The sequence below is a fragment of the Amphiura filiformis genome, chromosome 14, assembly GCF_039555335.1.
Source record: "Amphiura filiformis chromosome 14, Afil_fr2py, whole genome shotgun sequence".
In the NCBI taxonomy this organism is placed as follows: domain Eukaryota; kingdom Metazoa; phylum Echinodermata; class Ophiuroidea; order Amphilepidida; family Amphiuridae; genus Amphiura; species Amphiura filiformis.
This window is the reverse complement of record NC_092641.1, coordinates 41,653,526-41,677,495: the sequence shown is the minus strand read 5'-3', so window position 1 is coordinate 41,677,495 and position 23,970 is coordinate 41,653,526. Positions and strand designations below refer to the sequence as shown.

The following is a 23,970-nucleotide window of genomic DNA, read 5'->3' as shown; positions in this document are numbered from 1 at the left end:
GCTTATCTGATGATCTAAGGCCATGTGATGGAATACCGTAAAACCTCGTCTACAAGCATATAGAGTGATTTTGATGAAGGCTATATTAAAACGAAGCAGCAATAAATATCCCAATGCAAAAGATTGGTCTTACAATAGTTGTATTATGCTTGTATCCGTAATTTATTTGCTAAAACTCCATAATATTCAACTTTTGTCGATGGATGGCGCCTGGATTATTTAGCTTTCATCAAAAGAACTCTATATGCTTGTAGACGAAATTTTACGGTACATAAATTCATAAGTTCACTGATATAAGAAGATGATGTCATGGAACGCTTTCCAGATGAGAAGAAGAGTTTAAAATGAATGCGATACTGAACTGGTAACCAATGCAGACGTTATAAAACGCGTGAAATGTGGTCAAATTTCTAGTGCAGTAGCATTTTGAGCCTGTTGAAGTTTATTGAGTTAATTCAGTGATTCCATAGAGTAAATCATTTCCACTGTCAAGACGTGATGTGACTAAGGTGTGGACAAGTGTAGCAGCAGTATCGTATCATCGAGTATGTTGGGATTAAATTAATATTTCCAATCTGAAAATAAGTTGATTTGCAGACATACAGGGTGTCCCATAAAAAATTACCGGGCGAATAAAAAGTGGGTCGTAAGTCAAGAAATAGCCATCAGAATCCAAAAATATAAACATCAGCATGTAGCCCATCTTATTCTGCAGCATATAAGTCAATTTTACTGGAATCGGTTGACTGATAGCGAAGAAATGCATCAATTCACTTCATTCCAAGTTTGAAAGAAAGACCATTCAACACAACGCGCACTATAGTAGTTAACTCAATGGGCTTCATGTTTTGTTCTGTGAAATCCTTTTCGTCCTTTTTAAACAATCTGTTTCTTGCAAATTAGGTTTTGATCAAATTTTAATCAAAACCTGCACGATATTGAAAATGAAAGCTTGCATGTAAGATGATGCTTGGTACTTGTAAATATATTTTTTCGTTAATGTTGATATAAATGTTGCATAAAGAATTATTGCATAAAAGAATTCCAGCTGGCTTCTCACACACAAGTTTTTGGAATATTTTGTAGAAATTGTAATGCAAAGTTTAAATCTTTTAAAACTTCAACATTAATGTGCATGCTATCACAAATCACACGTAAACTGTAAGCACTTGATCATTGTCATTCGTGGCTCAAATGTTCTTTGGAAAGTTAAAATATAACATATTTGCACAACCTAAAGAGTTAAAGTTAAAGTTGGAAAGCTTCCAATTACAGAAATCAATTTCATTCACTCGGTAATTTTTTCTGGGACACCCTGTATGACGTGCTCTTCCATTGAGAGAATGTTTTCAAATATAATTCTTAGATTGCGAGTATTAGTAGAAGCTTGAATGTTGGCAGAATCAATTTGAAGAGAGTTTGAGTGAAGTTTTGATTGACTATATTTGGAAGTGATAATAAGAAGTTAAGTTTTGTCATCATTTTATTTCAATTTATTTACAGTCATCCATGATTTTGTTCTTGATTGTCACACCCGAAGGATGAACATTGGGAGTATAATTAAAACGGTATCTGTGACATTGATACATAATTCAATTTGCAAACGTGAGGGCGTGCATCTTGTACATACAGGTATTTTGTATAATTCAAGGACATTAAAAATGACTTTAAAATTTAGAAAAAAAAGATTATTTAAGGGGTTAGTTACTTTTTTTTTTGAGATGTTTATTATTTTGATGTAAGGGTACTCTCTCCAACGAGGGTCATGTCTTGAGCGCCACAATGCATCGCTGCATAAAAGTACAGTGTTTGCATAATGTATTTGAATACAGGCATGTATGGCGCCGACAAATATAAATATCGACCGTAATTTGGTCATGTCGACTCGGATGTTTTAAGTCATCTAACACAAATGTCCACACACACCAGGTCGTCTTTGGGCAAGATCCGTATCTCTCAATATTCAACTATGCACTTAATTAATATTCATTTCGAAAGGGATAAATAAATGCATAAATAAAGGACGCCAAAAGAACACAGGATTACGAAGATAAATATCAAACAATAATGAAAAGTGTGCTGGTCATCATAGTCATCGGCTCCCACGTTCCATCCACTCCGTGGAAAACACTGCAAAAGAAAGAAGTTTCAGAAGACAATGGAGGTTACAGAGAATATAAACGATACTACTCGTGTTTTTGTTCCTCCTATGGTTGGCGAACCGGCAGTGGCGTAGCGCGTGAGGTATCTGGTGGGTGTAGTCCGGTTTTGGGTTACTACTCATGCTCGTCGGCGAACTTTGAAAACACTCTCTTTGCATCTCATTTCGCGGCATTGTCATGATAGAAATCTTTTTATTTTTTATTTTTTGCCCTTCAAAAATGCCGTTTTTCGCTGAAACGCGAAAGATATTTCTAATAATTTCTGATGGAGATGCATATGACATTACACTGCGCTCGTGGTTGTATGCGTTGTATTATTGATGTGATGTGATGGCCATATACGATGATATGAAACCATGCAGATATTGATATTGAAAATGGCTTATTTTATTTCTTAATTAAAATTCAGGAATAATATAATTTTCTTTACTATATTGTTCCTACATTGTAAATGCCTTTTTGTTTCACTTTCAGATAATTCTAGGATCAAAATATGTTAGGACCTTTGGTTTGTTTTACATGGTCAAATCTTCACTTATATACTAGTCTTTGTCAAAGACGACTCGCTATCCCTCCCGACGATCCTTGTCAAGTGGGAAGGGAGCGGCGAAGCCGCGACAGGGAGTCTATAAGCGACGAGAAACGAGCCGGAGCGGCGACCGGCGAACTGGCTCCGTGTCGCGGCGGCGCTATTTTATTACTGGGTATTTTTACTGATACAATATTTATGTGGGAAAATAACCAACGGGCCTTTCAGAAAGGCTACTTATATACACTACAAATGTATGCAAGGAGGCTTCAGCTCATGGTATAAAACTGCCTAAAAGCCCATGAGAACCCCACCTTTTTTTAAATGGATTTTTTTTAATTCCAAGAACTGCTATACCCCATGATAAAGTAAAAAGAGTACCAGTGGAATGCTAATCATGTGCACAATCCTACCAGGTATTTACAAACAATCAAAATATGTTTTTACATGTGAAAATTTCAAAGAAAAAATTTGGTAAAATCATGATGGGGAACAACCCTGTTGAATTCTGCACCTTGAAGATTAATTTTTAGCAATAGATAAAGTGACATCATTAATTGTATCCAAAAGTTGAAGAAGCATTAAGAATGAAGTAAAACAGTCAATGTAAGCATGAAATTAACTTACATTTATCAAAAATGCCAAAAAATGGAAAAAGTTGATTTAAATCAGTGATTAAAAAAAAAAATTAAGTGATTTAAATCACGATCTAAATCAATGATTTAAATCGGCGTGATTTAAACCAAACAACCCTGCTTCTAACATATGTATAAATGAGAGCATCATTATTTTGGTATTACCTGTGCATTTGCAGCTTTCCGAAACCGTTTTCCTTTCTGCAATGACACACACAAAAAAGCATCACATATCGGCTCGTTATTCCGAATTGAGAAAGATGGACGTTATTTCAAAGGGCCATTATTCTGACAATTTGAGCGTCGGGTTAAGGTACGCGTTTGCGTGAGTTTTCCCGTTGCGAAATACGCTGTGTTTTTGTTCGTTCACTACATTTGGTCAAATCAAAGGGATCTAAATACGCAGGAACGTCCAGAGTGGGACTCGAGCCCGGTAAAATCAAGACAGAACCAGGGTGACACTGAATTCATGGTTTCCTATTACAAACGACAACCACGTCATTTCGTTCGTCCTGAAATGACTTACCCGAGAGCGCCTCCTTTGATTCATTGGTGCTGCATCATAGTGCGTTTTTCTGGAAGAGGCATTCTGCATGTAAGACATGTAAACGACACTAATTAAAGTTCTACTGAAAACGAATCAACTTCGTCTTCAACATCATCGGCACCATCATCATCGTCGTTGTTGTTGTCGTAATCTTCTTCATCAACATCGACATCATCATCATCGTCGTCTTCATCATGATATTCATCTTCATCATTGTCATTGTCGTCGTCGTCGTCGTCGTCGTCATCATCATCATCATCATCATCATCATCATCATCATCATCATCATCATCATCATCATCATCATCATCATCATCATCATCATCATCATCATCATCATCATCATCATCATCATCATCATCATCACCAACATCATCATCGTTATCGACCCCATTAATTTTCAACGTTACAATTACTAGCAACTACGAGGGCAGTCAATAAGTTTGTAGAGCAGGATATACGAAAGAGTGCCAGCCAAACTCTTGAAAAACTTTTGAATATTGTCACTGCATACCTTAATGCACCTGTCTCAATTTTTCTTGAAATTTTCTGTGTCAACAAAATGAGCTAGCATTGATCACCAGCAAAGCTGATCCTCTGAATAGTGTTCACTAACTGGATGCCATGCCTAGACCAACATATGGTTGCTTGATGAGTTGTCTGACAGTGGCTATATGTCCCACTGCCACCAACCTTCTTCACTATGGCAAGCCTTAATTTTGCCATCAAATTGTATGATATATGTCTATGATTGTATTTTCATTTGGCAAACGATCAGCCATCAAGACTTTGCTCTAATCAGAAAAAAAATCGATTACGACCTTGCACAACAATGACCAAGTGATGATCTTCTTAGTGGTGAAAGATCAAGTTGCTTCCCCTGAATGGACTCATCATTCTAGTGATAATGTATGTCTTATTTAGCCAATTATATACTTATCTCGGTCCTCATTCTAAGTACATAGGAGGGGTGGGCCTAATTCTGTCAACTGTATAAATTCTGTGCATGAAGATTCTGGGACCTCGATTAGAGGACATAAATGTTAATGGATTTATGTTGAAAACACTTTTGTCAGAGGTATCATATTTTGTGGCTAGCTATCTCATCTTGAGTAATAATAATAATAATAATAATAATAATAATAATAATAATAATAATAATAATAATAATAATAATAATAATAATAATAATAATAATAATAATAATAATAATGAAGTCAGCAGCATTAGAAAAGTTGGGGACATGTGTCCCGTGTGTGGTAAATTGACTACGTAATAATCATATACTCAAGGGTACAGGCCAATGCACGTATCCACTCCTTTTGAAGGCCGTATCTTGCTAAACAAATGTATTTAGGCCAAAATGTCACAATTAATATTGATTTGAATATATCTTCATATTTCATGCAAAAAAATAAAAAACTTAAAAAACTGACTCAGGTACCGATGTAATTTCAACCAAGCATTTCACTGTTTCGTAGTGAATCAAACAGCGCTGACCACCTTTGTTCCATAACCATTAGTGTATAGGACATTTTTTACATCCGAACTAGAGGCTATTCTTTTTTTATGGGCATTTTAGTGTCTAAAATGGCCCAAAATGAGGGTTTTTCAATATTGCCGTCCATTTCTAATCGTCACCCCCATAGGCTTTACATGTAAAATGAAAAGGCTCGTACAAATTTAATAGCCTCTAGTTCGGATGTAAAATTCACACCAAATGCTTTTTGAGTGATTACAAAGATAATTAAATACTTTTCATTCGGGGGCTATGTGGAATTTTTTTTATGTATTCCTTGTACAATGACATTTCGCAATAAAATGTCCATTGGAAACAAAGGTGTGACATGTACATAATGCTATGGATGGCGGGGTGCTACCATTCATACTACAGTTCATTCACAAAAATATCAACTCATTCGATAGTATCGACCATAATGCATATTCGAGCCAAATTTGGACACCATCCGGGTATTCCCTTCATGTACCATCCCTTCATGTACCATGCAATATTCATAAATATTGAATATAATGCCCATACTTGTCAAACAGCCGCCGGTGACGATTTGCTCACTTCTGGTAGTTCCTGTAAATTCAAGGAGGTAAGCTTACTCTACATGGTGTCCTGTCCATATACGGTAATGCACAAATCTACTATTTTTGCAGTGATGTTGTGAAGGAGGAACAAGCTTTCAAATGAGGTCAAATGCATTACCCTGCGACAAAGCAAAACAAAGGTTGTTCTACGAACTTATTGACCGCAGCTTGTATCATAGCTTTGTAATAGGCACCCATTTGATGTTTACATTCATCATCTCATTCAAAATACCTTTCCTGAGCTGTTATTTTGTCTGTCTTGATACTGGCGACCTGAATGACCTCGATTACGCTGCCAATCGGAAGCTTCGTCAACTCGCTCGGAATGTCGATGCCTACTTCCATGAGGAGACGAAGGATTATAATAAAAATGACGTGGGTGCTGGGTATCCTCTGACTCATCATCAGCTGCGTGTGGAAATCTAGAGTTGCTTGGAGGAAGATCATGATCACTGCGATTCCGCCATTTTTGCTGATGTCCTTGTCCTTCGGTTTCTTGTTCTGGGCGCAAACAACTAAATAAATCTCCATTCCCAATTGAGATTGGAGTAAATTTGAAAAACAAAAAAAAAAAAAAAATAGGATTTTTTATACATTTCAAACTCATTTCTGCTTGTTGGCGGAGGAGAAGGAAAGAACGAAGGCAACTTACTATTCTAAGGTATGGAAAAGATACACAATGAAAATTTCAGGATCATGGTGAATGCATTAATGTAAAAGGCAGATATAAATTGAAAAAGTTTACATAAAAGAAAAAAAATACCGGAATAATGAAAATCATCCATAGTATTTTAAACACTATCCCGGAGGCGGTTCTCCCCGATTGCAGGTGTATGGGGATGTGCCACGGTTTTGGGGTACCTTTTCAGCAATTTTGGTATATCAATGGTAGACATGTCCACATTGCTTATTATAGAGGGCGACATGGGAGGGTATTTAATGAAGACCAATTCGCCAATTGGGTGCATTCTTGTTGAAATCGGATCACTTTTAGTGCCTAAAAACTGTTTGAACTTAGGCAATAAAGGTTATAGACTTAAACATAATTTTAAGAACAAATTGAAGCGACTCACTACGCATGTATATTTCAAAAAGCATCCGTTCCCGCATCCGTTGTAACATGATCTGTAAATTGAAAAAAAAAAAATACACTTTTTCAAAATAATTGGCATCCATTCCGGCGGTCAACCGCCGGTCGAGTTTTGATTTCGTCCCTTACGGTAGTTGTGCGTTGCTTGATGCGTGACTGGCCCGCACTTTTGTGAATTTAGGCGTGCGTAAGTTAGGACTTTATTGACTCGACGCGCAGTAACAAAACCTGAATAATGTTCGCGAATTATAAGCCGAACAAACTTTATTATATACTTTAGACCAACAATTAAGCCGTATGATGCCCAAATTTTCCATAATCCCATGGGTTAATACCAACAGTAAGATAGTGACCTTTCAGTAACAGCACTCTTGTACGGTCTCATTTCTTCCACAAGCTGCGCCGCGCACGAACCTTATATAAATATGTACTCACGTTTTCTTCATCATCCACATCACCCTCAGCAGCAGTTGTACCAGTAGAATAGAAGAATGGGTGCATTCCAAACGGGAATTTATCATCACCGTTTTCTGAGACATCCTTGGTTTCAGCTGAAAATAGACGTTTTATGCGCCCGTGAGTTGAACATGACGATATAGGCAACTTAAATAGGAGGAACGGGAGCATAAGCGGGAAAAAAAGACGAAGAAAAGAAGGAGGAGGTGGGGGAAGAAGAAGAAGAAGTTGCACCAGTAGAATTGAAGAATGGATTTATTCCAAACGGGAATTTATCCTCACCGTCTTTTGAGGCATCCCTGGTTTCAGCTGAAAATAGACGTTTTATACGTGAATTGAAAATGACGAAACAGGCAAGGAACAAGAGCATAAGCGGAAAAAGAAGGAGGAGATTGAGGAGGAAGAAGAAGAAGAAGAGCAGGATGAGATGCAGGAAGAAGAAGAAGAAAAGAAGAAGGAGGCGATGGAGGAGCAAGAAGAAGAAGAAGGAGAAGAAGAGGAAGAAGAAGAAGAAGAAGAGAAGAAGGAGAAGAAGAAGAGAAGAAGGAAAAGAAGGATGAGGAGGAGAAGGAAAAGGAAAGAAGACGATGCAGAAGAAAAAGAAGAAGATGATGAAGAAGAAGATGAAGAAGAAGATGAAGAAAAAGAAAAAGGGGAAGAGGGGAGGAAGAGGAAGAAAAAAGAAGAAAAAGAAGGAGAAAACGGAGGGAAAGATAAGAAAGAAGAGGAGGAGAAGATAAGAAGAAGAATTAGATGATGATGATGATGAAGATGATAATGATGAAGATGAAGATGATGTTGATGATGATGATGATGATGATGATGATGATGATGATGATGATGATGATGATGATGATTACCTTTATATCACTCATACATAAATTCTAGACAGTTCATTGGTTGATTACCATTTATCATTTTTACCATCACCCTCTCCGTGTGATAGTCTTTACCATCATGTGCTCTGCCGTAGTGCGCCTGCGCCAAGCCGTGCGCTGACTCTTGGACTCGCCGATTTAGTTATGGGGTGAACCCCAAAGTGTGAAGTATATCACGGCAAAACATGGTGTTATGTTGATGAAAAAATGTTTTTCCTACCTTAAATAGTATTTTAGTAATAGAATTTATGCATGAGTGATATAAAACAAATATTAACTGTCTTAAATTCGTGTAATGGTCGAAATATAATCACTGGTGAAAGATGGATTAGTTCCAATCCACTCGCCGTTCCGGCTCGTGGAATGGAACAATCCATCTTTCACCTCGTTATTATATTTCGACCATCACACTCATAGACAGTTAATATTTGTATACTGGCGAAGGTTATGTTCATTTCATAACTTGAGTTCCTCTGGATTTTTTTTTACTGATGTGACCTTATAAAAGGCGGCACTTTTACCATTCTGAAGCAGACGACTATAAGGATGGTAAGAAGTAAAATGAAGAAAAAACTAAGGAAAGGGGGAGCAAGCAGAAGACGGAGGAGGAAGAGCAGAATAAATCATCACACGTTTTTACCATTTGTAAGTATATTGTAGGCGTTGCTGATTTCTTGGAATTTTCGTGTAGCCTCTGGATCGTTGTTGTTTTTATCAGGATGATGTGTGAGTGCCAGATGTCGATAGGCTTGCTAGATCTCTTCTGAATAATAATAGAAATAATAATAATAATAATAATAATAATAATAATTATAATAATAAAAAAAAAAATAAAAATAAAAATAAAAATAAAAATAAAAATAAAAATAAAAATAAAAATAAGAATAACAATAACAATAAGAAGAAGAATAAGAATAAAATAATAATAATAATAACACTAATCAAGTACCCACTTTCTCCATTCATGCCTGACAGAAATGACCTCACAGCCAGTTCCGATCGAGGTAGCGCCTGGCTGACTCTACCATGGCCTCTGGGCATCATGATAATTAATAATAATAATAATAATAATGATAATGATAATGATAATAATACTAATACTAATACTAATACTAATACTACTACTAATAATAATAACACGCATCGAGATGCATGTGATGCTGTCACATACGTTATTGCGTTGATGATATTTCAAGTTTACAAGTTTTGATTTTTTTCATTTTTTTTTCAATTGAAGGAATCAACTTTTAATATTGACTAAACTAGTAATAATTGCCCTAAATAAAATGCTAATGAGTTAACATTTTAACTTCATACATATTTACTTTAAACCAACCCCCTAAGATATTTATCCATCATAAAAAACAAGTTTTTACGCCCAAACGACCTAAGCTAATCGTAGACCCGTTCTTTGCGCTCATTTTAGTGATAACATTTTTACCCCAGCACTTTACCCGGGGGTAGGACCGGCCATCAAAATTACCATAGATGAGTATGGGGTGAGGCCAACCATTGGTTTCTAGTAAAATTCTTGATTTTCATTTCGCTTTTGTAAAATTATTCCAAGAGCTACTGACTTTTTACTTTTTAGTTAGGTTGAAATTTCCTTTTATATTTAGGAGAAAATTTGGTGAAAATCGCATGTTTATAAAATATTTAGCCGGAAATCAATTTTGCCTATACTGTTGTACCTAGCCAGAATTTTCCCAAATTTGGATGGGCGCGCTCACATTATGCCGTCATAGTGACATTACGTGGTGCATGTTTGTACTTATTTTAGTATCACTGGATAGAAGAGACCCATAGCTATAGCTGGTACCAACCATAATGGTAGGCCTATAATCATGATGTTTATGATTGAAAAGTAGGGACGGTTACACCCGCATCCCCTTCGTAGTCCGTGTTACAAAATATGGCTCAGTAGTTCTAGGGTTAATAGTCTAGCGTATCGAGTAGGGACTTGCATTATTATAAGTCTGCACAAAAAGTAACTCAGCTGTTATAAATACGCCCATAGATTCAGAACTAATAATTGTTTTCACAATATTTCAACATAGCGAGAAGGATGATTTATTTACACGCATTTTGATACCCCATTGTTCAAATGTCGTTCAATATTAACACAGTAGTGCTTTTACAGAAAAAGACCCGAATTTAAAAGTTGCAGTTTACCATGTTTACAGCCATCAATGGTTATAATGCCAGCACTGTAAACACGTAAAGCCCGCCATTATTTTCGTGCTTACTTCAAATCAATACAATAACTGCAACTTTTAAATTGGGGTATTTTTATTTCAAAACACTGCTGTATTGTCAATATTGAACAAAATTGGACAAATGGGGTATCACAATGCGCGTAAATAAGTCATCCTTCTTTTTATGATGAAATATTGTGAAAACAATTATTAGTTCTGAATCTATAGGCGTATTTATAACAGCTGAGTTACTTTTTGTGCAGACTTTATTATGACACTTCATAATGCAAAGAGTAGGTCTACATAATAGTACATACTTTTATGTCATGGTTATGTAGTTCAGTGGAAAATTTCGACATTCTTGCACACCATATTTTTCCACCTAGTACATAATAAAATTATTTAAAAAATATGGTTTACATTATTGGCAGCCATTTTAAAATCACGTAAAAATTATATATATATTAAACACTGTCATATAATAGTACCAAAACAATACCTTCCGATGCACCCGGTGATAGTCCTAGCACTTGAAAACAGCGATTTCGTTCACTTGTTCTGTTTCTACTTGAAAAGCTGGCCATTTTAAAAAATCTTTTCTTGACAGAAAATATGAAAGTGAGTCAAATCAAAACATGGCACCCGGGAATACAAACAAACAGGCAAGAAGGTTTCCGCTATGTAGTGACACAGTACATCCCTGCATGCACTCTTATCTAATACGTTAAAAATGTTGCCATATAGAACATTTTGCATGCAGCGACAGTGTACTATTGATGCTTCCTATTGCGCAACACATAGATAGGTATTTCTCATTTTAGGGGATTCCCCATGTGGTTGAAGTTCAACGTGACGCAAGTGGTCGATTGTGATACTGTCACAATAGTCTCCTACACAGCCAGTTTGTGTCGGTCCTAACGCTCGTCATTTCTAACATGCATGTTCGTGATAGCAGTATACAGTCTGGCCCGAGACTATGTCACATACACCTGTTACTTACGTCTGCCCATGCGCAAAAACCGGGTAATTAAAAAAAATAATAAGAGTTTATGGCCAGTCAAATTACGAAAATTTAGTGGTTAATTAAATAAGCCACCATACTAATTGCAACAGAATCCATATAATCATTTATTTTAGAAAATCATATTCAATAACAATCCTCGAAAATCCAAGTAGTGAAGCAGTGCCTAATTTTCATAAGTCCCAAATGGCCGCTTATGCGAGGTGGAATTTAGAAATCTTGTTAAAAACCAATGTCTCGTATATAAAATCCAATTTTTTGTCAGTTTTTGATTTCAATACGCAGACTGTGTTTTTAATACGCAGACTGAAGCTTACAACATTCTTTTAAACTCATTTATAAGCTCTTGTATGTTGTATGTAACTATGTAATGTAATAGGAATAGAGATGGTACAAGCTTCAAGAATCCCCGTCAACAATAGTATTTTGACTCTGTTAAATAAAATTGGAAAGCCATCACTATATAGCTGAATTTCAACTACATCACTGAGTGATAGCGATAGTTTTTAGCCAATAAAGTAGGACATATTTTGTTGCATTGTGAAAAGCGAGCTACCTTATTGGTCAAATACCAATCGTTCGTCGCTCAGCGACGGATTATAAATTCAGCTTATTTTGTAAGTGGAGCTAACAGTGGCTGGCGGTGTAGTTTCCGTCTGTACAAATATAATTATTTACCTGGGGATGACGCCGTGCATATTGAAATTCGAAGCTAAACGCACAGATACCGGGTATAGAATTCACTCTCTCTCTCTAGGTATCATAGGACGTTGGCGATCATGTCATGCCACAATTCTCTGTTATATGCCATCTCCAGAAGCTCTGTCGCTTTATGTTCAGCTCCCCTTTCTTTTAGCCAGTCTTTCAGATTTGATAACCACATCACTCTCTCCCTGCCTCTGCTCCCTGTGCCGTCTATCCTTCCTGTCAATACTAGGTTCTCGAAACCATCCTTTCGGAGGATATGACCAAGGAATTTGAGCTGCTTAACTCTGATTTCACGTAGCAGCTTTCTGTTCACATTTGCTCTACTTAGGACATCGTCATTAGACACTTTATCAGTCCACGGGATCTTCATCATTCTTCTAAGGAACCACATCTCACAGCTCTCCAATCTTCTTTTAATGTCTGTTGTTATTGACCATGCTTCACTTCCAAACATTAGTACAGGAACGACATAGCAGTTGAGTATCCGAATTCTGGTCTCTACACTGAGGGCACTGTTTTTTAAGATATTGTCTAATTTTGAGAACGCAGACTTAGGCAGTGCAATTCTTCTCTTTACCTCCTTAAGGGAAGGGGTATGGACGTTTGGACAGTATTTATTGTGGGACATTAGAGCACATCAGACATATCGAATTGCATTCTGAATACGAAGAATGGCCTTCTGATGTCAAATAATTTTGATTTTTTGAAATTCGCAATGTAATACACATTTTATGGCAAATCATTAAAAATTTTTATTGTTGATATTTAACAGTACTCGAAGTAAACTTTATAAATCTGATGATTTCTACCTAAAGTGTATGTAGTGGGATGAAAAGCCGACGATCAATTGAAAATTTTGACCTTTCGTATTGAAGATATGGATTTTTCCCCAAAACACACGTGTACACAAAAAAAATTATGTCTTTTGGGAAAAAAATACATATCTTCAATATGAAAGGTCAAAATTTTCAATTGATCGTCGGCTTTTCCTCCCAGCTACATACACTTTAAGACTATATCATTAAATTTATAAAATTTACTTCGAGGACTGTTATATCTCCAAATGTGAAAAATATCAAATTTTAATAATTTGTCATAAAATTTGTATTATATCGTGAATTTCATAAAATGAAAATTATTTGATATCAGAAAGACATTCTTCGTATTCAGAATGCAATTCGATAGGTCTGATGTGCTCTCATGTCCCACCAAAAAGGCTATCGAAACGCTCAAAACGCTCATTCCAGTTCCCTTAATACATCTTGCATCTTCTGTGATTAGACTGCCAAGGTAGTTGAAGGAGGAAACTTGCTTAATTGAATAGAATTAACAATAACAATGACATGTATAGCGCAAGATGATTTGTGGATAATTGTATGTTTGTGCGTCATAATTTTACAGAAATACAGCTTCGAAGACAATACCATTGAAGAGTTCGTTTCCAAATGGCCGTTTCCAAATTCCAATAGCTGCCTTGTGTCACAATTGTCTGGTATATTTTAAATCAATTTTAAGTTTAAATGGCATTTAACGATTGGAATGGATATGTTTGTAACTCTAACTTATTTTCTAACTATTTTCAACATCATTTTGTCCCCTAAAAGTCTCCAATGCAAAGTTTAAAAATGGCTAGCATTGGATTTAGCTCATTTTTAACACAAAAAAATCTTTGATATTTATTATTATCTTCTTTGCACGTGGGATGTTAAAGAGATTTTTTTAAATTTTTTTTAAAGATAATCAAAAAATTGTTATAACTCTTCTAGTGGATCAATTTTATTAGATTGGCAAGGTTGCTGATTCTCTTAGGAATATCTTCAAATGAATTTTACATAAAGCAGCCTTTGGAGTTAGTCTAGAAATAAATATTAAACATTAATCTTTCACGTTACAACATTTCCTTGGGTATTTACCAAAATGATGTCATATTTTCTCGGGGAATTCCCATCCATATATACTCCTGACCTAGAACCTCCCTCGGGTCCATGGAGAACGACTGGTAATGTAGATTATATAACATTAAATAAACCCGATACATGGACCCTCCCAATCTGTAGGCAAGTTGCCTTCCACTTCCCAGCATTTTGTGAGAATTCACTTTTACCGATCTTGGGTCAGACGAGTTTTCTATATATCACGTCCGTGGTCTCACTGCCTTGCCGTTTGTGTAAGCAGCTACTTAGCAAGACCAATCAATGTAGATCTCAGCAAGCAAGGCGATATTTGAAATGGGTTTTCATTGATAGTCTATTGATCATAACCAATGCTCGCGCAAAATGACAATAGAACTGGGTCATGCATGTTATGTGCCTACCATATTTGAATTGACAATGAGGCAGGGCTATCATAATTGACGCAACAGTAACGTTACAAAGCTTGATAATTATTTGGAAGGGAGTCACACCACTCCACGCCATACATAAATTCTCCCAGTCACATTTCCCCAATATGAAATTTAAAAAAAGGAAAAGTAAGTTTGGCAGAGGCGGGGTTCGAACTCACGGCGCACCGCTTTGGATACTCTATAGACCGCTCGGCCACTTGTCTTGTTGGTATCCATTTGAAACTTATTTGAACATATAATCGCAACTTCAACATAGGCCTACCAGGTGACAAGCAAAGGCAGAAAACGTACCATATTTTGGAATTTTATTTGCCTAAAAACAATAATGTGTATTAATAGCGCTCAATTGTTGTTAACTGCGTGTTCTACATACATAAATCCGACAATAAACGGGCCTCTACATGGACAATACATTATACAGATTTTGACTTCGCCGAACACGTGCGCTAGTACATCGTATATACATGTGTATCAGTATAATACTATAGTGGAACCTACCATATTTCTTGTATACACGTTCGATGTTTTTATCATTTATATAATAATTCCAAATTAGACCCCAATTTTTTTTTCAGGAAATAAAAGATTAGATTACCATAAAAACGAAACAGTAATCTTTGGCGGGGTCTAATGTAATTTTTACATAGAATTTTCAACGTTTTTCTATCCTTATTCTTGCTCAATTAAAAAATATTTTGGCGTATATAAAATTGAAATAAAATTCTCTGCTTCTTACACGACATCAAATGTGCCACAATTGGGTATCACGAATTGTTATATATGATATGCAGTAAATATTCATATATTCTTTTATACATAGGATGCTTCAATTTTACACAAAAATATTTCATTGAAAACCCTCTCACTCGGCTATTTAAAAAAGGTAACCACACTTCCCTAGAATGTGCAATAAAGTAGCATTAAAAGTTTTCTTATTTTAGCAGCATTCCAGAAACACTTGTCGTTTGGAGTGAAGGGAGTTAACTATCAAAATGTAACAGTCTCGGATTAGGGGATAGAAGAATAAACAAGTCAGATTAATTGAGTTTTCGTCGACACAGAGTGCTACAGGACCACTATAACTTTGTTGCTGGTAGTTAGGGTTTAGTGGTGTGTTGGTATTAATCTTTGGAGTGAAGGAGAAGGTGGTTTTAGCTCTAATTACCCAGAGATGGAACCGAGACTGTGGGACAGTCTACTCCTTGTTTACTGTGATTACATGGCAAGGGCATTCCCATTTTTTTATGAAGTAGCTTTAAATGGTAAACAAAAGATAAGTAATCAAATTAAATTTCTCATGTCAGATCACAGGAAAAGAGAACAAATACACAATGCTCTAGTTTATGTTGAATGTCTGATCAGGAACAATTTATTTCTTCTGCAAAAGTCAATAAAAGAAGTGCCACATTGTACTTCATCCGATTCTAGTGTGTTGCCGAAATGTTGGTGGAAAACAAATCAGAACTTTGGAAGAAACACTCCAATATGTTGTATTAACATTTTGCCAGTTACTTACTCAATCAAATCAATTAAATTAGATTAAGTTAACCTAAATTAAATTAAATTAAATTAAATTAAATTAAATTAAATTAAATTAAATTAAATTAAATTAAATTAAATTAATGTTTATTGAAATATATCTGAAAATTACTTTATACAAAAATTTCATAATAATAGTTATTGTTAAATGTGTAATAAGGATATAATAAAGCAATATGACAGCAATAATAATAATAATAATAATAATATAATAATAATAATAATAATAATAATAATAATAATAATAATAATAATAATAATAATAATAATAATAATAATAATAATTACATATACGAGTATATAAATATTTTATTTACAATGTTACAAAAATAATAATGCGTATCTTATAACGATAAAAATTAATGTGTTTAAAAACATCGCACATTGTCTACTAAATTCAGGTCCAAACGGTCCATCTCTCACCCAAAAGACCCCATATACATGTAGTCGTAAACCACATTCATGAAAGTCATAAACAAATATTTAATCAAAGTGAAAGTAATTAAATATTTAATCAATTTAATGTCCTTTTAAATAATTTAAAATCCCAATTGGTCCGAAGATCACGACACAGATGATTATCAGAGGCTGCCACCACTGTAACATAGATTTGGCAGAAGACATAACGTTACATTATATAGACGATACATTAACTATATAAGTATGTTGTCGTTCCGATGGTGACTGCAATTTATTCTTGTTTCATATAAAAGCAATTCATCTTGTTCATAATATACAAGCAGATTGAACACGCAATTTAATAACATTTTATTTCAATATATTGGGCCAATTTATTTCTTTGTCTTACCCATGTTATCTGTGTATTTGCAACTTTCCGATACCGTTTTCCTTTCTGCAATGAGACAAAAACAACAATTGAAAATGGACACAATCAATTCACTAACATGGTTTAGTATACCAAAGGCCAACGGGTTTTTTTTCTTGTTTTTTTGTTTTGTTTTTTCATGTGTTTTTCCAAAATCGATTCCGACAGATTTGGTGTTTCCTATTCTCCGCAGCAATATTCGAATCTACATTGAAGTCCGTGTGCACAAAACAAGTTAGACCAGGTCTAACGTTAGACCTGCTCTATAACTATAGGTTAAACTTGGGGAGTGGGAACCTTTTATTATTTTCTTTTTCTACTTACTCCTTGAACAGTCTAAAAGTTAAATTTCAGCCAATCCAGGAAACTCATGTTGGCACACTCTCCAACATATCGTCAATATGTGCCAACTATTTTGACTGTAGTATTGAGTCACATGTATTTGCCCTTAACAGCATCTACAATAATATAACATTTAATACTCAAAGAGTTCTTTCTCCGTAGGACTAAACTCCATGGTTAGACCATGCAGGTCTAAAGTTAGACCTGGTCTAACCTATTTTGTACATGTGATTTTCCGCTCTACTAATTAACTCAATGGTCGTTTTCGCTGCCGAACTTTTTCTATTAAGCAATAAAACACTGACACATGTTACACCTCAAAAAGGCATTAGACTCCCGGTACATTGATGTTTGGTGATGTGAGTTCGAAACCCGGCACAGTCCTTTTTAATTCGTTCTTGTGAAATAATGGATCTACTGAATGCCGTACGCGATCCGGCTATAATGGTTAATTGTGGTATGCACTTTCTATAACTATAAGTCTCAGATTGTTGCTAAATGGTTTACATGATTTGTCTTGGCCACAGTGTTCAGCAAATTCCTGTAAAGTGTGCTGAGGCTTGTGGCTTTTTGTTTTACTGATGTATCTTATCTTACCCGAGAGCGCCTCCTACGGTTCATTGGTATATTGCAATATTGTGTGTTTGTTTCAACGCTGGAATAGGCACCCTGTTAAGATAGAGAAACGCGGGCATTATTTTATAGGCAAATAAACATTTCGAAATGTTAATACTAGGTGAGAGTTTTCACAAAAACGTTTCACTTTATACCTTCCATACTGGAACGTCCCCTCCGCCACCGTTGTCTTGATTATTATAGAGATTATCATCCTTGACAAATGCCATTATACCTTTTATTATTATATTATTACTTTTTTTTTTTTTAGATAATAATATAATTACTCAAAAATACCTGAGAATTACGTGAGTGATATGTGCTCTCCGACTCTCGATCCCTGCGATTCCACCATCTTCGTTGGTGTCCCTTTTCTTCGGTTTTCTGTTCATCTTGGACTTCAGCTGAAAATAGATGTTGCAATGTTTTATACACGAGTTGAAAGAAAATGACGAATTATGAAAATGAAAAGGTAGCACCGGTGCAGGGGCGGAAGAAGAGCTGAATAACGATTCCAGATAATTAGTGTTAACTTTATGGTATTAAAAAAATTCTTATCTTGTTTTGTCAAATGAAACACAACTAAATCATATTCATTTACTTCCAATTGGCAATAAAAGTCCAATTCAAAACTTTGGCCAATTTTTGGAAATAAGGGCCAAATACGTGCGTTTTTGGAATGATAATCAAAGACTAACTTTGCATTCTAATCCGTGTAAAACACATATTCAAATATCTTTTATAACAATTATCAAAATGAAGATAAAATATTAAATAAATGAGCGAAGTCATTGCCCGTACTAAAAATGTTCAATGCTTAGATTTGTGCCAAGTCTTTGACTTTTTTTGTTTATGTGACTGCAATAATGTAAGGAAACATACAATATTATGCGTTTTGGGCCAATTTTCCCTCGAATATAAAATTTGAATTTAATTGGCAGTTGGAACTAAATAAAGAGAAACAAGATGTAGATAGGTTTCATTTGTCAAAACAGGATAATATTTTTTTAATCCCAAAAAATCTGGAATCAGGGCAATAGAGGTTTTGCTTTTAAAATATGTTCAGGGGCCAAAAACACATCATAGGATGTTTTTCCTGCCCATGGACAATATCGAAAAGAACATTGGGCTATTCCGTTATACAGCTCCCATGGAGACATATCCTTAATGTGCCACACAGGTAATTTCACATGAGGTTACCTGAAAGTGTGACTCTATTTTTAATCCGCACCCCATGTACAGGAGATTAAGGTCATATCTTCCATAGGGGGTGTATGAATTTCAAGTGTAGAGCCATTACTTCTGCCAATGTTTACTTCACATCCGGAAGGGTCGTTAGTCCCAAAAGGGTTAAAGTTAGTGTTTATGGCATTAGGTTAGGATAAGTTAGGTTAGGGACAGAGTCAGGTTATTTATATGGTTAGGGTTGTGCTTAGGAGGGCTTACGTTATGGGTTAGGGCAAAGTTAAGGGTTAGGGTAAGGATAAGGGTTTATAATAAATAAAGTTATTGGGTTGTCGGACTTATGACCCTTCAGATTACATACTGATACAGCGCTGTTTGGTTAAATGAAAAAGGAAGAATATGAATAGGAAGAAGAAGTAAAAGAAGGCTAAAAAAAGAAGGAGAGGAAGAAAAATCATGACACATTTCTTACACTTTATAAGTATCTTGTAGGCGTTGTTGATTTCCTGGAATTGTCGAGTAGCCTGAGGATCGTTGTTGTTTTTATCAGGGTGATGTGTGCGGGCCAGACGTCGATAAGCTTGGTTGATCGCTTCTGAAAATAAAAACCAAAATAATAAGAATATATTAATGCTCTGCGTGCTAGCCATACGCTTCAACGGAAAAATTTCAAGTTTTGAAATATTTTCTCAAAATATCAAGAGCTATCTTAAGAACTACTGAACCAATACTAGGCTTGTTTGTACTCATTTTAATGCATCTTTCATACTGATTCCAAGTATGGTCATGAAAATTTACATTTATGAAATTTTTGAATTTTTAAAAAAAATTTGAAACATGTCGTCTGCAGTCGACACCCGCGTGAAGGGAGTTAAAGTATAGTTGGAAAAAGATACAACTTTGTGCTGTTCTTGTAATACTGCTGATCATCCAGAGCGCTTCTTTTTTCATTATATAAAGACGATTTCTATTTGGAAATTTGCTGCAGGGTTATTATTGAAAATTTTCATAATGACATAAACAGTGCTTGTTCAAAATATATTAATTATGTTATGTGTGCTGTTAAAATGTGTATTAGCAAATTCAGACACGGTGATCATCCTTGTCTTCTTTTTTTCTGCAGGCAGGAGCTCTGTATCATGGTGTGAGGGGTTTTATCGGCGATGTCTTTAGTTGATCGCTGATCCAGTTACTTGGATATTGGATGACTTCCGTGCAAGGATTATTAGAAAATAAAAAAATTAAAATGTTCAATCAATTCTTTTTGCACATTTTTTTTTCCATTTTGTCGGAGGATTTTGGGAAACATGTGGACCTTCTATGAAGTTCGAGATTCTTCATAGTTAATTTGATTTAAAAAAAGTTACAAAAAGTATGAAAAATTTACAATTTGTTATCTTTAGTGTGCTAAACTATAATTTGTGTTTACATAATTCCAATATCATATAGTAGAAATACATAGAAAACACAGTGTATTTTTACTTATATGATAGAGGAATGAGGTAAACACAAATTTAGATAACAAATTGTAAATATTTCAGAATTGTTTTTAAAATAAAATAATTATTGATCTGAAGATTCTAGAACATAGAAATAGGTCATTGGATTGTCTACATACATTGAAAAAAAAAATGAAAAATTCCAAAAATTGTTTAAACCATTTTTCGTGAAAAAATGTGTATTATTGCAATATCTCTAGGTTACAGCAAGATTCTGGGTCAGGGTAAAGGCTACTTGGGCTAAGGTTAAGTTATACGGTAAGGTTTGGAAGATGGGTTAGGGTTTATGAAAGGCTGCTAGTATGACCAAAATGGGGATTTTTTTTTTAAAGTGGTATCTCTGTTACAGTCAGACCGGCTGCCCTAGCAATTAATTATTTGGATTTTTGCTTTATCTATATACAGGCCACAAAGGCCTACCCTGTACATGTCTACCCATGACGATTACATTACCTTTTGATGCACCCGGCGATAGTCCCAGCAATTGAAAACAACATTGTTCACTGGAAGTTGAATTGCGTCTAATGGAAGATCTGACCATTTTGAACTATTTTTCTTGACAGTTTAATCAAATCAAATGACACAAACTTTAATACACGTAACAAGACGGTTGTCAACCTGTTTGTTGTGAAAAGATTGCGCACAGCCGTACTATTATTGCGTTGATGTAACAATTTTGTATGCATTAATACAGTAGTGTAATAGTGATTGATTGCGGTTGCGCAGGTGCTTCCTGTTTTAGGGGATTCCCCCATGCAGCCGAAGTTCAATATGTGGCGATGATGTAAGTGATTCATATCAAATTTATAATAATTTTGTGATAACCATAGACGGAAAAAATATACAGGCAAAGTCCCCACGTTTTGTATGCTGAGAAGGCGCTTTTACAGATACTCTCAAATTAACCTGCCAGTTCATATAAATAATTCACAATGCAATAAAACCTTTGGTAGGCCTATAGTAAAACCTATTTTATGATGAAGATTCTTCACCAAATATTGCATCAAGCTAGTATGATATGCGACCTTTTCGTTCATGGATATTATATAGTCATATGCCTATGTGTGGGGACACACCACTAAATCATCGTCCCATTGAAATACACGGGAAAATACAAGAAAGTAAGTTTTTTTTCTACCCCATGTAACAACATTTTTAATATTTTGATCGAATCAACGTCTTAAATAAAGATTAAACTTTTATTTAAATTTAATTTTTTGGGACAAGTTAAGACAAACTTGAGAGATACGAACTCCTGAACAGCGCCATCCCGAATTTCAGCCGACACTCTCGCCTCCTTACCAGTTCCGGCCATGATATTGTTCCGAGGGCCTATTGCCCATGCACATTCGATTCGGAACATTTTCTGAACAGATTTGTAATGTTTAGCTCCTATTCTATCGTTTTTATCAAAACAACCAAGAGTCACTCAAATTTGGTTCCCTCGGGACGCCGATATATTTCGCATAGGTGCTATTTTTTACCGGAACTATGAATGGTTACACCAAATGCGGAAGGATTTAGTGTAGTGCATCCGTGTCATGTTACATAATATTCTCAGTAGCAATTACGAAGTTCATACCAATTCACTTAAAAGTTATAACTATTATTGGCAAAAATATTTCCAAATATCTCAACTCACGTCACTTTTCAAAAATGAAAGGCCGGCTCAAATGAAAAGGATAAGTGAAGTGTGTATATTAAGATTAGACAAAGAAACGTATAAAAACGTATAAAAAACGTATAAAGTTATTCTCTAAAACCAAGTTTACTCAGCAATCAAATATTGCAGTGAGAGAAATGTTGGTGTGTTGGATGTAGCTTTACATTATTTTTGTATGTTTATACAAATATTTAGAATCCGTTTGAAAATCCTTCGTTTATGCGACGAAAATAGAAGCCCTGTTCTAATTTTTTTCCCAATTTGTTCAAAATCTGGGTCGGTCGGGCCCGTAGAACAGGTTTTTTTCGTCGCCAATATATTTTTTACGCACCATGTTCACAAGATCAAAAACGCGTTCCATGATGTTTTTCTCAAATGCATTACAACAAGTTGCAATACACAGAGTGACAAACTTTAATGAGCTGTGACGTCATCACCCAATTTATATCTCGCCGTGATTTAATGGTGTACTTACTATGCAAATAACCACTTTCCTCGCTCCACAGTGTATCGGGAACTAAACCGTTGTTATAATAAATAGTTTTCCCAATTTTACGTGCTGAAGGCTACATTCTTCATACTTCAGTAAACATCAAAAGAGGAGCTAGCTGTTTCCCATGTGTGGGAATTTCTAGCATGTCTAGCGCGTTTGCGTATATTATATGTATATTGCTAAATGCCAAATATGGGCATTTATGACTAATATTCATAAATATTGCATGGTAGGCCTACGTATAGGGAAAATAGCCGGATGGTGGTCAAATTTGGCTAGAATATACCGTCGATACTATCGAGTTTGTTTGATATTTTTATGAATGACCTGTAGTATGAATGACGAATGACAGTACGCCGTCATCCACATCCACATTCACTACGAAACAGTGATTAGAGTGAAATACATGGTTGAAATTATATCAGGTACCTGTGCCGGTTTTTAAGTTTTTCATTTTTTTTTGCATGTAATATGAAAATAACATATTCAAATCAATATTAATTGTAATATTTTGGCCTAAATATATTTTGTTTAGCAAGATATGGTTTTCAAAAGGAGTGTGTGATTATTACGTCTTTCACCACACACGGGTGAACGGAGATGTCCTCTACCTTTTCTAATGAAAAGATTAGATTGCTATAAAAATGAAACGGTAATCTTTGCCGGGGTCTAATGTAACTCTTACACCAAATTTCCACGATCTTTTTTAGTCTTTATATTTGCTAAATTTAAAAGAAATTGAAATACAATTCTCTGTCTGCTAAACGACATCCACTGTACCACAAATGGGTATCACGAATCGTTTTATATGATGTGCAGTTAATATTAATATATTCTTTTATACATAGGATCCCAGCAAACACAAAAACGTTTTAAAAGGCATTTCGTGATCCACAGCCTCATCCCCACTTTTCTCCAAAAAAGTTGAGATTTTTATACCACAACCCTTGTTGTGTTTGTGTTCCCCCTTCCCCCCCTCTATTTTGTTCTTACATTTTGGTCAGCTGCAGTCTCGGTGAATACTGTGCCTTCCAAACCAGGTCAATTGTAACGCGATTGGGTATCACGAATTGGTCAGTTAACATGGTTAATATTCATATATTCTTTTATACATAGGAAAATTCAGTTTTTACACAAATAAAAAAA

At 35.2% G+C, this 23,970-nt stretch overlaps 3 protein-coding genes across 3 annotated transcripts in view; all 3 read right to left on the bottom strand.

Moving 5' to 3' along the window:
• LOC140170107 (uncharacterized) overlaps window positions 1–11,325 on the bottom strand; it is a 34,569-nt gene extending 23,244 nt beyond the window's left edge. Inside the window, exon 1 of the mRNA XM_072193434.1 lies at window positions 11,089–11,325. Within this exon, the coding sequence (XP_072049535.1) occupies window positions 11,089–11,173 (85 nt within the window). The 5' untranslated portion in view covers window positions 11,174–11,325. The remainder of the gene's footprint in view (window positions 1–11,088) is intronic.
• On the bottom strand, window positions 1,704–9,435 carry LOC140170486 (uncharacterized). Its single transcript, XM_072193846.1, has 7 exons — window positions 9,348–9,435; window positions 7,496–7,611; window positions 7,044–7,095; window positions 6,203–6,495; window positions 3,853–3,915; window positions 3,492–3,527; window positions 1,704–2,130 (listed from the first exon to the last, which is right to left on the bottom strand). The coding sequence occupies exons 1-7, from the start codon at window positions 9,433–9,435 to the stop codon at window positions 1,987–1,989; spliced, it is 792 nt and encodes a 263-aa protein (XP_072049947.1). The 3' UTR covers window positions 1,704–1,986.
• Window positions 11,326–16,543: 5,218 nt separating the features above from the next.
• On the bottom strand, window positions 16,544–21,319 carry LOC140169031 (uncharacterized). Its single transcript, XM_072192318.1, has 6 exons — window positions 21,122–21,319; window positions 19,642–19,764; window positions 18,282–18,388; window positions 17,967–18,038; window positions 17,010–17,054; window positions 16,544–16,798 (listed from the first exon to the last, which is right to left on the bottom strand). Exons 1-6 carry the CDS (start codon window positions 21,207–21,209, stop codon window positions 16,721–16,723), a joined length of 513 nt encoding a protein of 170 aa, XP_072048419.1. The 5' UTR covers window positions 21,210–21,319; the 3' UTR covers window positions 16,544–16,720.
• Window positions 21,320–23,970: the final 2,651 nt, after the last annotated feature.

Excerpts from the sequence above, each read along its gene's own strand:
- LOC140170486 (XM_072193846.1), bottom strand. The coding sequence starts at position 9,435 with ATGCCCAGAGGCCATGGTAGAGTCAGCCAGGCGCTACCTCGATCGGAA. Across the intron at positions 6,496-7,043 it reads TTTTGAAATATACATGCGTA|ATTTATTTAGTTGTTTGCGC; the intron begins GTGAGTCGCTTC and ends TTGGGAATGGAG. Across the intron at positions 2,131-3,491 it reads GGAAAGCTGCAAATGCACAG|TGTTTTCCACGGAGTGGATG; the intron begins GTAATACCAAAA and ends TTTCTTTTGCAG.
- LOC140169031 (XM_072192318.1), bottom strand. The coding sequence starts at position 21,209 with ATGGTCAGATCTTCCATTAGACGCAATTCAACTTCCAGTGAACAATGT. Across the intron at positions 19,765-21,121 it reads ATCGCCGGGTGCATCAAAAG|AAGCGATCAACCAAGCTTAT; the intron begins GTAATGTAATCG and ends TTTTATTTTCAG. Across the intron at positions 16,799-17,009 it reads CAAATACACAGATAACATGG|TGGTGGCAGCCTCTGATAAT; the intron begins GTAAGACAAAGA and ends TCTATGTTACAG.